General features: G+C 49.1%; 2 protein-coding genes and 2 long non-coding RNA genes across 5 annotated transcripts in view; 2 read left to right on the top strand and 2 right to left on the bottom strand.

Annotated features, from left to right (window-relative positions):
* LOC309378864 overlaps positions 1–10987 on the bottom strand; it is a 31780-nt gene extending 20793 nt beyond the window's left edge. Inside the window, exon 1 of the long non-coding RNA XR_014172218.1 lies at positions 10869–10987. This is a non-coding gene — a long non-coding RNA (uncharacterized lncRNA). The remainder of the gene's footprint in view (positions 1–10868) is intronic.
* The window catches only part of LOC309378580 (uncharacterized protein), a 163702-nt gene extending 151452 nt beyond the window's left edge, over positions 1–12250 (top strand). The window contains exon 8 of the mRNA XM_081926900.1: positions 10872–12250. Coding sequence (XP_081783026.1) covers positions 10872–11797 — 926 coding nt within the window. The 3' untranslated portion in view covers positions 11798–12250. The remainder of the gene's footprint in view (positions 1–10871) is intronic.
* LOC309378862 overlaps positions 1–15522 on the bottom strand; it is a 79609-nt gene that overhangs the window by 31464 nt on the left and 32623 nt on the right. The gene's annotated exons all lie outside the window — the stretch shown is intronic.
* The window catches only part of LOC309378789 (uncharacterized protein), a 52995-nt gene that overhangs the window by 24741 nt on the left and 12732 nt on the right, over positions 1–15522 (top strand). The window contains exons 5-7 of one of the 2 annotated variants that reach the window (XM_081927463.1): positions 5857–5897; positions 7025–7199; positions 9460–9604. The exons of the other annotated variant lie outside the window; for it this stretch is intronic. The gene's annotated coding sequence lies outside the window, so the exon portion shown is untranslated. The remainder of the gene's footprint in view (positions 1–5856; positions 5898–7024; positions 7200–9459; positions 9605–15522) is intronic. 2 annotated transcript variants of the gene reach the window in all.

Genomic DNA, 15522 nt, shown 5'->3' with positions numbered 1-15522 from the left:
TTATTTACATACACTTCAGGTTACAGACTCTGCTAACCCAGAAATGGTACCTTGAGTTATGTACTTTGCTTCAGCATGAGAACAGAAATGGTGCTCCAGTGGCGTGGCGGCTGCAGGTGGCCCCATTAGCTAAAGTGGTGCTTCAGGTTAAGAACAGTTTCAGGTTAAGAACGGACCTCTGGAACAAATTAAGTACTTAACCCGAGGTACCACTGTATGGTTGTAAACCAAGGTTCCACTGTATACCCCCAAAGGCTATAAAAACTCCTAGGTCTGGCCAATAAACTCAGGAGCCAGGAGGAGATAAGAGTCCGACGATTTTATTACAGGCCGTGAGTATTGGGAATGGGAAAGGACCTTTCAACTTTTTAAAGAAAATTATGGGATGAGAGACTACTCAACAGATCAGCTCGCCAGGGTACAAGTCCCCTGTGGGTCCATGCGGTCAGTAAATGGAGGAAATTCCAGCCAAGGAATTTGGAGCAAAGAGCAGTCAGTAAACTGAGATCCTTTATTGTTGTGCAACAGGTTCAAACAGCAGTGAGGGAACTCTGACCCTGGGGCGACATTGACTTTTAAAACTTTCCCACCAAATCCCAGGATACAGTTCGCACAGCATCATCAATACATCATTGCTACATCACTAAAACATCAGAAAGGGGAGGGTTACAGAAGATTAGCATAGGCAGATATGTCAGGGCAACACCCAAGTATAAGATTAGGCAAACATGTCTCAAGTACCCACCACCCAAAAGGACAACAGAACTTCCTTTGCATGTCTGCAGCCTGAGACAAGTCTGGTGATGAGATTTGGCTTCCCTTGGCTAACAGTGAGCCCAGCAATTGTCACCTCTGGGCATTTCCTGGGGTAGGAGGTGTGTCTACACATCTTCACCCTTGGGGAGGTGGTCTGGTTTCTATGTGTTGTGTCACCGGAAATCACCCCCCCTTCCATCGACACGTGGACCGCACAAGCACCACACACACACACACGCATCTCCCCTCCCTGACCCGAGAGATGTCCCTTTAGAGGGTCATCTCCTAAAAGCCTTCCGTAAATAAGGAAGCGCTAGACTGACAACCGTTCGCCATAAGCGCTCCGCTTCGCCCCATTTTACTGCAGGTAGACCGGGCGCCTGAACTCTAGGTCAAACAGCGGCCGCCTCAGCCAATCACCGTTGCTGAACAGTGCCCCTGGTGGCGACTACACTGGTACTGCAGCCGGCATTCGCTACGTCCCTGTTTGACAGCTCACTGATACAACGTTTCCGAGTTCAGTCAACCGTGACTGATCCAATCAAGACCTTGTTACATTGTTTCCTGAACTTGGAGCTGGTCTGAACTTCAAACTCTTTCACCGTTTTATATTCACCAAAAATCAGCCGTACGTCGGATTTTCATCGGACCACTTTTATTTCGCTGCACGTTACAAGGACTATCAAAGGGGGGTGACTCGGGACGGAGTGGCCATAATCCCTTGACCGAGCAGTCACGTACTCTGCGACCTTTCCCCGCTGCCAGGTCAACCTTGATAGCCTTCGTGATGGGCTCAGACACCAGACTCTCAGGGATACAATAACTTGCATATCTTAGTGTATTCCGGGCAGACTCTCACAAAGGACACTGACCGGATTCCCCTCAGGGGGCAGGAAACTTCGCCTTCCTCCTTTGTTTTTCAGAGTGACTCATGTGGGGAGGGGAGAGGAAGCTCTGGCCAGGTGTCAGGACACTCGGATTACCTGTGAAGCCCCTCCTCGACTCCTCCCAATTCTAATATAATCATGATGTAAATATGATGTAATTCTGGGGGTGTAGTTTGGGGGATTAGCAACTAATAAAAGTTAGAGTCATCCTTTGTTCGGGGCTTCCATCTTGCTTCACCTCGTGGACGGTGGGAGCCCTGTCGCGACAGTCTTTTCCTTAATAAAGACCGAGCCTACTGGCTGCTGTTTTGCTCTGATTTGCCCTGGTCGGTGTCTTCATTTGTCCAAGAGAGCCCTCTCCCGTAACAGTTGCCACTGTGCCGTGCTCTTGGAGTCACAAGATTCTGTTTTGCATTCCAGGGACATTCCAGACTGTTGGAAGTCTCACGGAAGACAGGAGACGGATGTGATGTTACTGTTTCCTGTTCCTTTGCTTTTCAGTTGCTCTCTGCTTTCACAGAGAGAGCATGTATATTTCTTTTCTGTCTGCGTAGTTAGAAACAAAACTCTTTAGCAATGTAGCTAATAAACTTCTCGTCCTTCCCTGCGTGCTGGATACTCTGCTGAATGGGGAGTGTGCCTGGAGCCTCATCAAAGGCTCAGGTCATTAATCATCATCGGAGGAGCTCCGTCGAACCCAAGTCCGACAGGGGGCAGGAAAAAAGAGTCCCTTTTCCAAGGACAAAATAGCATTGGAATGGAGGGAACTGGCAAAGGAGTTGATTTTATATGATTTTTTGAAGCTAGGTATCTTCCCTGAACTGTCAAGCCAAAAGGATACATTCAGGCATAATATTTGTAACATTTAACAACTTTAAGGATGTGCCCCACCCCGCCTTGTAATTTCTGTAACAAATACCTTCCTGATATTTTTTTCTTTTGGGGTGTGTGTCACAGTTCAGCTTCATCCAGAAGAAAACATTGCTAAAGGAGGGGAAATATAAAATGCACATTGAAAACAGCATAATCAGCAAGAGAATAAAATATTATCATAATCCTAGAACACAGACTATATCTTGCTTTTCACCACTTCTGGGTCTTAAAGCAGCTTCCCCCTCTTTCCTCACAGCCTCAGCCCCTCTTGGCCGAGATAGAGACAATAAAATACTGAGACATACACAGAGCTGGGAGCCGGTTATTGCGGGGGGGGGGTTCTCCCCCCCCCTCTGTCTCACACATACAGGTGGCCCTCCCGCCCCAGCTCCCCTGGCTAAGCTGGAAACACGAGTCTCAATGCAAAGCACACAAAAAGAAAGCTCCCCCCCCCAAAATGTGCATTTTATCTGCTAGCAAAACACACAGAGCAGCCCTCCCCCTTTTGCCTGAGACACACACAGAGCCACAGCCCACGGCTCCCTCCATTTCAAGGAATGGGGGTCCCGCACAGCCCTCAGGGCACCTCAGCATCCCGGAGATTGCTTTCCTCCGGTGGGGAGGGGAACTATTTTGCTTGCTGAGGGCAGGAGTCACAATCCTGTCACATTGCGGGGTGTCAGGCTTTGAGGCAAGGGGGTGAGGCTTGGGTGGGCCAGTCCTGTTGACAGTGAATCCTCAGTCCTTTGGGGTTCATCGCTCCACCACAACCCCACTTTCCCACACCTTTTAACTACCCTCTTCCCCCAAGCACCACAACAGTATTCACACATCCCCCCCAGCTGCAAGGCTTCCCTGCGCTTCACCTTGGAAAGTATCAGGATTCAACCCGCCATCCCGATGGATTTCTGTCTTGACTGCCGCTCCCCACTTCCTGGATTTAACAGCAGCAATACCTAAAACACGGAGGGATCTAAGCTCGTGGCGTGGGGTGGGGGAGGGAAGGATTTTGCAATATAAACATTGTGGGGTGGGGTACCCCACTTTGCAAGTGGATTGCCGGGATCAGCCCCTCCCCTGTTCTCCCTGAAGAGGGGAGGGGGGGACACCTTCCTCTGCTCCCCGCCCCCCAAATTCCACCCATTCCGGCACATCCTTCCCAGACCCCGCCTCCGCAAAGCCCAAATCCCCTCCCCAATATGTTGCTCCTCTTCCTCGCCATCCGGCTCCTGCTTCGAGAAAGTGGGGGGGGGGGTGAGCCGCCCTCCCAAACTGCCTGCTTCTCCCGCAAGTGGAGCTTCTGCGCCGGATTGCTGCTCTGCGCCGTAGCTCTAGGGGCGCGCGCTTTCGGAGAGGGGAGGAGGGGCGGCAGGTAACCCCCCCCCCACGTGGATGTTGCAGGAAAGGAAAGGAGAATCGGGAGCGAGGACAAGAGGTAAAGGGGTCGCGGGGGGAAGGGGAGAGAAGGAGCCAGAGACCCCGCCAGCTCCCCAAAGCGCCTCTCGTGGATCTGGATCCCTGCACGCGTGCTGCGAAGGGGTTTTCCTTGGACCCTTAGGAAGCCCACCCAGGGGATCCAGCGAAGCCCTTTCGACCCATTTGCCCGCGCAGTCATCCCTGGGACTCTGTGGGTCCCGCGCGGAGAGAGGTGGGCCATGAAAGGGTTAACGGGCGTGAGGGACGCTTGGATAGAGACCCCCCTGTCCCTCCCCTGCTCGTCTTGGGTGGGGGGCCCTCCGGAGGGAGAGACGGGGGCGCAAGGCGTGGGGTAAGCCAAGCCAAGGGGGGCCTCTGGGTTCAGTGGAGACTCTGGGACAGAGGGAGGGAGTCGAGGAAGTGGGGAGGGGGAGCATCCCTGGGGCAGGGAAGGGCAGAATTGGGGGGGGGGAGAGATAGGAAACCAGTCTTGGGGAGACTTATCCATAGTGGCTCCCGTGGGGAATCTCCGGAGGGGCCGCCTTGGCTTCTCCCTCCCACCTGTAGCAGGAACCCCCCCCCCACCCCAATCATTCTGTTTGTACAAACTTCACACACACTCACACTCACACACTACATACGCTATGCTTCTGTTATAAATTCATAGAAAATCAACCATACATTGGATTTGCACTGTTCCAATTTTATTTTACTCCATGAAGGAAGGACTACAAAATGGGGCAGGTTTGATACAGGGCAGCCATAATCCCTTCAGCATCCCAGCACATACACAGGTGCCCTGCCCAGTTGCTATGCCAACCCTGATGGTCCCATACAGAAGACAATCAAGATCACAAAGAACTTGCATATGGGAGTGGATTCAGCATGGACTGAAACAAAGGACACTGATCAGATCTTCCCTCAGGGGGCAGGAAACTGCAAATTCCCCTTTGTCTCCTGGAAGTTCCTGGAAGTGACTCAGGGGGAGGGGGAAAGGAGGAACCAGCCAGGTGACAAGACACTCAGGTTACCAGCAACTCCTCCCTCAACCCCTCCTTTCTGTAATGTATGCATGATGTTTCTGGGGGTGGGCTAGACCTAGAGGAGGGGAATTTTAAAAGTTTTTATAAGACCTTGCACACTATTCTTCTGGGTCTTTCCTCTCACCTGCAAGTGAGGGGAGCACCCTGTCGCGACAGTCTTTCTTCAATAAAGACCAAGCCTACAGGCTGCTGATTTGCTCCAATTTACTCTGGTTGGTGTCTTTACTTTTTGTCCAAGGGAGCCCTCAGATTTTTCCGGTAACACACCCAGGAATCGGCCACCCCTTCAAGGCAGCCAGAGGGATCCCTGGAAAGTGGGGGGTCGTGTCCCCCCACCCCTTCCTTCCTGCAACCTCTATTATCTTCCCACCCCATAAGCCCCTGCCCTGTCCAGACTGTTGCAGGAATCTATGTATAGGTTGGGGGTGGTTGCCCCTCCAGCATATATCATGCACATGCAGCCCACCACCAAAATCAGCACCATCACTTTTGTGACTTGTCCCCACAAAGCACTTCCATCACAGTTTATTCCTATTTATTCAAAGGGCCTCTCCTGCACAATACCAAATGTATGAATTCACTGATAAATGTCTCTATGTACTGGCTCACTGGGGTAACTTCAGAAATTCCTATAGACATGTGAGCTCAGCTCCTCAGCAGCCCCTCTGCCTGAGTGATAATCCCTGGCATCCTGATACCTGAGTGCCAGACAGGTAGCCATTCCACAAAGAACCAACCCAGATGAAGACAAAAGGCTGGGATTAACTTGGCTGGGAAACAGGTCAGGGAGGACAATGGATGGCCAGCCGGGGGTGGGGCAAAGGCAAAAGAAAGGAGGCTGACCCCTTTGTCCAAGGCTCTTTTGGTTTTCTTCCTTGCAGGATCAGGATCCTCAGGAGCGTGTCCTGGCGGCCAGATTAAGGTAAATTCTGGCCTGATTGGAAGGGGCATGGCCCCTCCACCAGGCTAGGCCACAATTTCGTGGCTTTTCTTTCTGGATGCAGGGGCAACCTTTTTGTATTGCGGTGGCGGGGGGGCATAGCCATCCACCACCCTCTAGCTGTAGGCCGCATGCTGGCCATTTCCCTTCGGGGGGGGGGGGATAAGTCAGGCCACATGGCGGTCATGTTTGTTTGCACTTCCTCCCCCCTTGTTCCACTCTGGCTACTGATGCACTTCTGCTCCTAGAAGGGAAATGTAAATATCTCTTTTCTTTCACCTGATAGATGTTTGATGGAGGGCAAGGGGAACCATGGGGCAGGGTCCAGGATGCTCAGATTACAGCCACCACACCTCCCCTTTCATAATGTATTTTGGGGACTGTAACATTGGGATTAGCAGTTAATAAAATTTTGGGTTCTCTTTTGTACGGGGCTTCCATCTTGTTTCACCTGGTGGCAGGTGGGAGTCCTGTCGCGACCGTCTTCAATAAATACCAAGCCTACTGGCGGCGGTTTTGCTCTGGTATTCCCTGCTGGTGTCCTTGTTTTTTCTCCAGGGGGGCCCTCAGATTTCTCCATTAGCAAGACGCACCTTCCTTCCTGCAAGCTTCACCCGCTTCCCACCCCATAAGCCCCTGCCCTGTCCAGATAATAATAATAATAATAATAATAATAATAATAATAATAATAATAATTTATATCTCACCATTCCCTGGGCAAATGAGCCTGGCTCATGATCAATTAATTAAAATGCATTCTAATATAAAATCAAAATCAAATTAATGGCAGATACAGCAATTCTGCCCGGTCCAACCATTGTTCCCCCTGGAGAGGAGAGGAAATCCTGAGAGGAAGAGAGGAGGGGGGAGGCCTTCTCAGAAGCGGCTCTTTGTTTCCGCAATCCCACCCAGGAAGCAGCCAGAAACCTTTTCCTCTCTCTCAGGCTTCCATCTTTAAGCGTCTCTTCTCTGCATGGTTCACTGAGGATGCAGAAGATGTACACCTGTTGTCAGGAACAGGGGTGCCGAGTCCATGGAATGGCTCTCAGGATTGATATAGAAGTTGCATCTCAAAGGCATTATTGTTCCTCTAACTTTTTGTAGGCTAGGCAGTGTCAGACTGACAGACAAGCTGAGATACAATCCATCAAAATTCAATGACAGCGGCTGCGTGAATCTTCCCAGTCAAAGGACCCATTTTCATGATAGACAGTACCTGTGTGGCTGGAGGCTCAACACCCAGGGTGTGCCTATACAGGCCAAAGACTGCCAGCATTAGCACAGGTGAGGTGTGTGAACCCTGCCCCCCAATTGACAGGCTGTGTGTAAATGAAAGTTTGTGGGTGGGATTATCGTTTACGGCAACTCTGTTGCTCCCACAAGGGAGCACCAAGGGGTCAGAACACTCCTCTCCCAAGACCACTTTCTGAACAAGGCCCAGGAAGAAGGAGGGGAACCACTGCAGAGCAGGGCCCCCAGCTCCCCTAGAGGGTCCCTTTAGCTTTAACCCAGCCCCCTTATTTTACCAGTTTATCTTCATTCTCGGTGCGGTAAACTGATTGCAGGCAGCAACACATGCGCGTTCGAGCCTCCCGAGAGAGAGAAAGCTGTTGCTTTCCTGCATTCTGCCCCAGGGTCTTACTGCCCACTTTCTTCTGTTTCGTTACTGTGTTTGCTCAAACAGAACAAAGAGCAGAGAAAACCCCTCCCCTCCAGGCAAGCAGAGGGGAGCGCCCTTCCTTCTAATTCCTCTCCGTGCTGTGCTCTGGTGCTGCTGCTGCGCCTAGGGACTCGCAGGCAACATGCGGGTGGGGGGGGGGAGAGAGAGAGAGAGAGAGCTGGCTGGCTGGCTTGGGTGGGTGGGGGAACTTTTGCCTTCCTTTCCTCCCTCTGGTAAAACCCCTCTACTGCATTCTTAGCCAGCTGTTTCTCCGCACACCCCTCTCGGTGCTCCTTGCCCCTTCTATGTTTTTCCTTCCCTCCCCACTTAAAACATGGTTACAAAGCACGGATCCACAGGATCTTTGCATTGGGTCACGCCAAATTCACCATCAGATCACATAGCAATGATCTGATGCAAAAACAGGGCTGCAATGGTGCAAAAACGTGGTTACAAAGCATGGATCGACATGGATCCTCAGGATCTTTGCATTGGGTCACCCCAAATTCAACATCAGATCACATAGCATATCCATGGCTACAGCCTGCACCAAAAAAATCACGCACCCACTGTTGCCTGGGGCTGCAATGGTGCAAAAACCTGGTTACAAAGCACAGATCCACATGGATTCTCAGGATTTTTGCATTGGGCTAACCCAAACTCACCGTCAAATCACATGTCTGTGGCCACAGCATGAAGCTCAAAAATGATACATCCACTGTTTCATTCAGATTTTTTTTTCTTGTTTTCCTCCTCTAAAAACTATGTGCGTGTTATCGAGCGAAAAATACGGTACACCGGTCCACTTTTATTTTGCTCCATGAAGAAAGGACTATCAAAGGGGATAGGGTGGCCATAATCCCTTGAGCATACCAGCACATCCACAGGAGCCCTGCCCAGTTGGCATGCCAACCTTGATGGTCCTAGGCAGAAGACCATCAAGGACACAAAGAACTTGCATATAGGAGTGGATTCAACATGGACTGGAACAAAGGACAATGATCAGCTCTTCCCTCTGGGGGCAGGAAACTGCAAACTCCCCTTTGTCACATGGAAAGTACTGATGAGGAGGGGGAAAGGGGGGAACCGGCCAGGCGGCAGGACACTCAGGTTACCGCCACAACTCCTCCCTCAACCCCTCCTTTTTGTGATGTAGTTGTGATGTAGTTTTAGGGGTGTAGTTTGAGGAATTAGTAACTAATAAAAGTTGGGGTCTTCTTTTGTTGTGGGCTTCCATCTTGTTTCACCTGGTGGCAGGTGGGAGTCCTGTCGCGACAGTTTTCAATAACGACCAAGCCTCCTCGCTGCTGTTTTGCTCTGGTATTCCTGGCTGCTGTCCTTGTTTTTTGTCCAAGAGAGCCCTCAGATTTCTTCATTAACACTGGTCCTGCACCCCCAAAAGCTCCAGGCACAAGACTTTCATTAGCATTGAAGGGGCCATCGGATACTTGGTGATCTTTTCTTCAAAAGACAAATATTCTGAATAATTTTTAATTGATGTATGATATAAACAGCTGCCTAGACAACAAGACCCCCTTCTCAGCCTGGCTTATATGGTCCCAAGGAAAGCAGAGCAGTATGTTAGGCACCAGCTTGGCTGCAGGAGTTGCTTGAAGGAGGTGTGCAGGACACCATCCAACCGCCTTAGAGACTCCACTCTGGATTTGTGTAATTTCTCCTCCATAGCCTTTTCTTCTCCTGAAGATAACTCACGAGGAAGCGAAGGAGTGCACCAAAGTATTACGACCAAAGTTTTCCTTCTCGAGGAGCTCCCTTCCCAGGTTGACGAGCCCCATCTGCCCTTCACTTTCCTCTGCAGAATGGGCAGAATCTGCCTTCTGGACTGTGGGATTCACTGTTGTTCTCATCCTCTCCATCCACCAGGGCCTTTCTTCACCTGCAGCAGAATTCCCCAAGCCACCAAGGATTTGAGACCCATCAGGTATACACACCTGATTTAGCCAGCCAGTTGAAGCTGTTCCTGGGATTGTGGCCCGTATTGCATCCTGAAAGCTTCTGGAAGCCACAGGTGAGAGCTGAGTGCAGGGTGGGGACCAATGGTGGATAAATTACCCCAGAAGGTGCATGACATTTCCCCCACCAATGGTACTACCGCTCCCCTAACACCCCATGACATCGTATGATTATGATCTTTAAGACAGAACAGGAATAAATTCATGTCCCCTTCAAGCCATTAATGAATCAATACTACATTTTCAAGATACTACACATTCCACTAAGTACAGTTTATCTATTTGCCTTGAATATCCTGCTTTTAGGATAGTCCTGCATCAGAAGACAGGCACAAGATCAGACAGCACATCGTTCTTTAAAAAATCAAGCTGCTTTATTAACATTGATTGAAGATTTTGAAAGTTGCTCATAAATTACTATCATTTGACATTGCAACTTCACTTGGGAACATGGGTAGGAAGTGAGGGAACGTAGGAGACGTTGAAATAGGAGAAGGTGCAAATGGAGCTTGATGTGTTCTCTTTCCCTTTGTTCTCTTCCTTGAAACCAAAATAGGATTCCCTTTCCTCCCACTCTGAAGAAGGAGATGGAGAAGACAGTCAGAACTCCAGGGGATGGGGCACAATTCCCCCCCCCATTAGGGATAGAAATTAAAATGTGTGAAATGCGGAATATGCATCATTGAATGAGCACACATAGTTCACATCAACGACCTCCAGCAGGGGAGAAACTGTTTAAAGGTATGGAGTATGGGAAACGTTTCACTGATATTGGAAAACTTAGAACAAATCAGCGGACTCACATGGGCAGGAAAGGACTGCAATGCAGGGAGTGTGGGAAGAACTTCAGTCAACATGGACACTTAAGATTACATCAACGGACTCACACAAGGGAAAAAACTTTTAAATGTCTGGATTGTGGAAAGAGCTTCTATCAGAGTGATAAACTTAGGAGACATCAACGGATTCACACGGGGGAGAAACCATTTAAATGCATGGAGTGCGGAAAGAGCTTCAGTCAGAGTGGACACCTCAATATACATCTACAGACTCACACAGGGGAGAAACCATATAAATGTATAGAGTGCGGAAAGAGCTTCAGTCAGAGTGGACACCTCAATATACATCTACAGACTCACACAGGGGAGAAACCATATTTTTGTATGGAGTGCGGAAAGAGCTTTACTGATAATGGAACCCTTAGAACACATCAACGGACTCACACAGGGGAGAAACCATTTAAATGCATGGAGTGCGGAAAGAGCTTCAGTCAGAGTGGACACCTCAATATACATCTACAGACTCACACAGGAGAGAAACCATTTAAATGCCTGGAGTGCGGAAAGAGCTTTTCTAATAATGAAAACCTTAGAAGACATCAACGGACTCACACAGGAGAGAAACCATTTAAATGCCTGGAGTGCGGAAAGAGCTTTTCTGATAATGAACACCTTAGAAGACATCAACGGACTCACACAGGAGAGAAACCATTTAAATGCCTGGAGTGCGGAAAGAGCTTTACTGATAATAAACACCTTAGAACACATCAACGGACTCATACAGGGGAGAAACCATATAAATGTATAGAGTGCAGAAAGAGCTTTAGTGATAATGTAAGCCTTAGAACACATGAACGGACTCACACAGGGGAGAAACCATATAAATGTATGGAGTGTGAGAAGAGTTTTAGTATTAGTGGAAGCCTTAGAAGACATCAACAGACTCACACAGGGGAGAAACCATTTAAATGCCTGGAGTGCGGAAAGAGCTTCAGTCAGAATGGAGCCCTTAAATTACACCAGCGGATTCACACAGGGGAGAAACCATATAAATGTCTGGAGTGCGGAAAGAACTTTACTGATAATGGAACCCTTAGAACACATCAACGGACTCACACAGGGGAGAAACCATTTAAATGCATGGAGTGCGGAAAGAGCTTCAGTCAGAGTGGACACCTCAATATACATCTACAGACTCACACAGGGGAGAAACCATATAAATGTATAGAGTGCGGAAAGAGCTTTACTGATAATGGACACCTTAGAAGTCATCAACGGACTCACACAGGGGAGAAACCATATAAATGTAGGGAGTGTGGAAAGAGCTTTAGTTTGAATGCAACCCTTAGAAGACATCAACGGACTCACACAGGGGAGAAACCTTTTAATTGCATTGAGTGTGGAAAGAGCTTCAGTCAGAATGGAAATCTTAGAAAACATCAGCAGACACACAGGGGAGAAACCATGTAAATGCATGGACTGTGGAAGGAGCTCCAGTCAGACTGGAACCCTTGATTTATGTCAACAAACTCACACAAAAGACAAACCTTATAAATATCAGGAAAGTAGACAGAGGTTCAGACCTAGCACTAGATCTAAATCAACAGATTCACAGACAGGAAGAACTTTAGGAGTTGAAACCATACAAACAATCAACAAACTCAAAGAAGAGAAGCAGTTTAAATGAAAAGATTGCAAAAGTGCTTTATTTACATACACTTCAGGTTACAGACTCTGCTAACCCAGAAATAGTACCTTGAGTTATGTACTTTGCTTCAGCATGAGAACAGAAATGGTGCTCCAGTGGCGTGGCGGCTGCAGGTGGCCCCATTAGCTAAAGTGGTGCTTCAGGTTAAGAACAGTTTCAGGTTAAGAACGGACCTCTGGAACAAATTAAGTACTTAACCCGAGGTACCACTGTATGGTTGTAAACCAAGGTTCCACTGTATACCCCCAAAGGCTATAAAAACTCCTAGGTCTGGCCAATAAACTCAGGAGCCAGGAGGAGATAAGAGTCCGACGATTTTATTACAGGCCGTGAGTATTGGGAATGGGAAAGGACCTTTCAACTTTTTAAAGAAAATTATGGGATGAGAGACTACTCAACAGATCAGCTCGCCAGGGTACAAGTCCCCTGTGGGTCCATGCGGTCAGTAAATGGAGGAAATTCCAGCCAAGGAATTTGGAGCAAAGAGCAGTCAGTAAACTGAGATCCTTTATTGTTGTGCAACAGGTTCAAACAGCAGTGAGGGAACTCTGACCCTGGGGCGACATTGACTTTTAAAACTTTCCCACCAAATCCCAGGATACAGTTCGCACAGCATCATCAATACATCATTGCTACATCACTAAAACATCAGAAAGGGGAGGGTTACAGAAGATTAGCATAGGCAGATATGTCAGGGCAACACCCAAGTATAAGATTAGGCAAACATGTCTCAAGTACCCACCACCCAAAAGGACAACAGAACTTCCTTTGCATGTCTGCAGCCTGAGACAAGTCTGGTGATGAGATTTGGCTTCCCTTGGCTAACAGTGAGCCCAGCAATTGTCACCTCTGGGCATTTCCTGGGGTAGGAGGTGTGTCTACACATCTTCACCCTTGGGGAGGTGGTCTGGTTTCTATGTGTTGTGTCACCGGAAATCACCCCCCCTTCCATCGACACGTGGACCGCACAAGCACCACACACACACACACGCATCTCCCCTCCCTGACCCGAGAGATGTCCCTTTAGAGGGTCATCTCCTAAAAGCCTTCCGTAAATAAGGAAGCGCTAGACTGACAACCGTTCGCCATAAGCGCTCCGCTTCGCCCCATTTTACTGCAGGTAGACCGGGCGCCTGAACTCTAGGTCAAACAGCGGCCGCCTCAGCCAATCACCGTTGCTGAACAGTGCCCCTGGTGGCGACTACACTGGTACTGCAGCCGGCATTCGCTACGTCCCTGTTTGACAGCTCACTGATACAACGTTTCCGAGTTCAGTCAACCGTGACTGATCCAATCAAGACCTTGTTACATTGTTTCCTGAACTTGGAGCTGGTCTGAACTTCAAACTCTTTCACCGTTTTATATTCACCAAAAATCAGCCGTACGTCGGATTTTCATCGGACCACTTTTATTTCGCTGCACGTTACAAGGACTATCAAAGGGGGGTGACTCGGGACGGAGTGGCCATAATCCCTTGACCGAGCAGTCACGTACTCTGCGACCTTTCCCCGCTGCCAGGTCAACCTTGATAGCCTTCGTGATGGGCTCAGACACCAGACTCTCAGGGATACAATAACTTGCATATCTTAGTGTATTCCGGGCAGACTCTCACAAAGGACACTGACCGGATTCCCCTCAGGGGGCAGGAAACTTCGCCTTCCTCCTTTGTTTTTCAGAGTGACTCATGTGGGGAGGGGAGAGGAAGCTCTGGCCAGGTGTCAGGACACTCGGATTACCTGTGAAGCCCCTCCTCGACTCCTCCCAATTCTAATATAATCATGATGTAAATATGATGTAATTCTGGGGGTGTAGTTTGGGGGATTAGCAACTAATAAAAGTTAGAGTCATCCTTTGTTCGGGGCTTCCATCTTGCTTCACCTCGTGGACGGTGGGAGCCCTGTCGCGACAGTCTTTTCCTTAATAAAGACCGAGCCTACTGGCTGCTGTTTTGCTCTGATTTGCCCTGGTCGGTGTCTTCATTTGTCCAAGAGAGCCCTCTCCCGTAACAGTTGCCACTGTGCCGTGCTCTTGGAGTCACAAGATTCTGTTTTGCATTCCAGGGACATTCCAGACTGTTGGAAGTCTCACGGAAGACAGGAGACGGATGTGATGTTACTGTTTCCTGTTCCTTTGCTTTTCAGTTGCTCTCTGCTTTCACAGAGAGAGCATGTATATTTCTTTTCTGTCTGCGTAGTTAGAAACAAAACTCTTTAGCAATGTAGCTAATAAACTTCTCGTCCTTCCCTGCGTGCTGGATACTCTGCTGAATGGGGAGTGTGCCTGGAGCCTCATCAAAGGCTCAGGTCATTAATCATCATCGGAGGAGCTCCGTCGAACCCAAGTCCGACAGGGGGCAGGAAAAAAGAGTCCCTTTTCCAAGGACAAAATAGCATTGGAATGGAGGGAACTGGCAAAGGAGTTGATTTTATATGATTTTTTGAAGCTAGGTATCTTCCCTGAACTGTCAAGCCAAAAGGATACATTCAGGCATAATATTTGTAACATTTAACAACTTTAAGGATGTGCCCCACCCCGCCTTGTAATTTCTGTAACAAATACCTTCCTGATATTTTTTTCTTTTGGGGTGTGTGTCACAGTTCAGCTTCATCCAGAAGAAAACATTGCTAAAGGAGGGGAAATATAAAATGCACATTGAAAACAGCATAATCAGCAAGAGAATAAAATATTATCATAATCCTAGAACACAGACTATATCTTGCTTTTCACCACTTCTGGGTCTTAAAGCAGCTTCCCCCTCTTTCCTCACAGCCTCAGCCCCTCTTGGCCGAGATAGAGACAATAAAATACTGAGACATACACAGAGCTGGGAGCCGGTTATTGCGGGGGGGGGGTTCTCCCCCCCCCTCTGTCTCACACATACAGGTGGCCCTCCCGCCCCAGCTCCCCTGGCTAAGCTGGAAACACGAGTCTCAATGCAAAGCACACAAAAAGAAAGCTCCCCCCCCCAAAATGTGCATTTTATCTGCTAGCAAAACACACAGAGCAGCCCTCCCCCTTTTGCCTGAGACACACACAGAGCCACAGCCCACGGCTCCCTCCATTTCAAGGAATGGGGGTCCCGCACAGCCCTCAGGGCACCTCAGCATCCCGGAGATTGCTTTCCTCCGGTGGGGAGGGGAACTATTTTGCTTGCTGAGGGCAGGAGTCACAATCCTGTCACATTGCGGGGTGTCAGGCTTTGAGGCAAGGGGGTGAGGCTTGGGTGGGCCAGTCCTGTTGACAGTGAATCCTCAGTCCTTTGGGGTTCATCGCTCCACCACAACCCCACTTTCCCACACCTTTTAACTACCCTCTTCCCCTGTCGCCGGAAATCACCCCCCCCTCACATGTACCACGTGTATTACACAAGCACCACACTCACACGTACACGCATCTCCCCTCCCCGACCCTAGAGATGTCCCTTTAGAGGGTCACCTCCCGAAAGCCTTCCGTAAATAAGGAAGCGCTAGCCTGACGGCTTTCCCCT

This window comes from Podarcis melisellensis, assembly GCF_964234715.1.
Source record: "Podarcis melisellensis genome assembly, chromosome: 10".
NCBI lineage: Eukaryota > Metazoa > Chordata > Lepidosauria > Squamata > Lacertidae > Podarcis > Podarcis melisellensis.
This window is presented reverse-complemented; position numbering and strand designations above follow the sequence as displayed.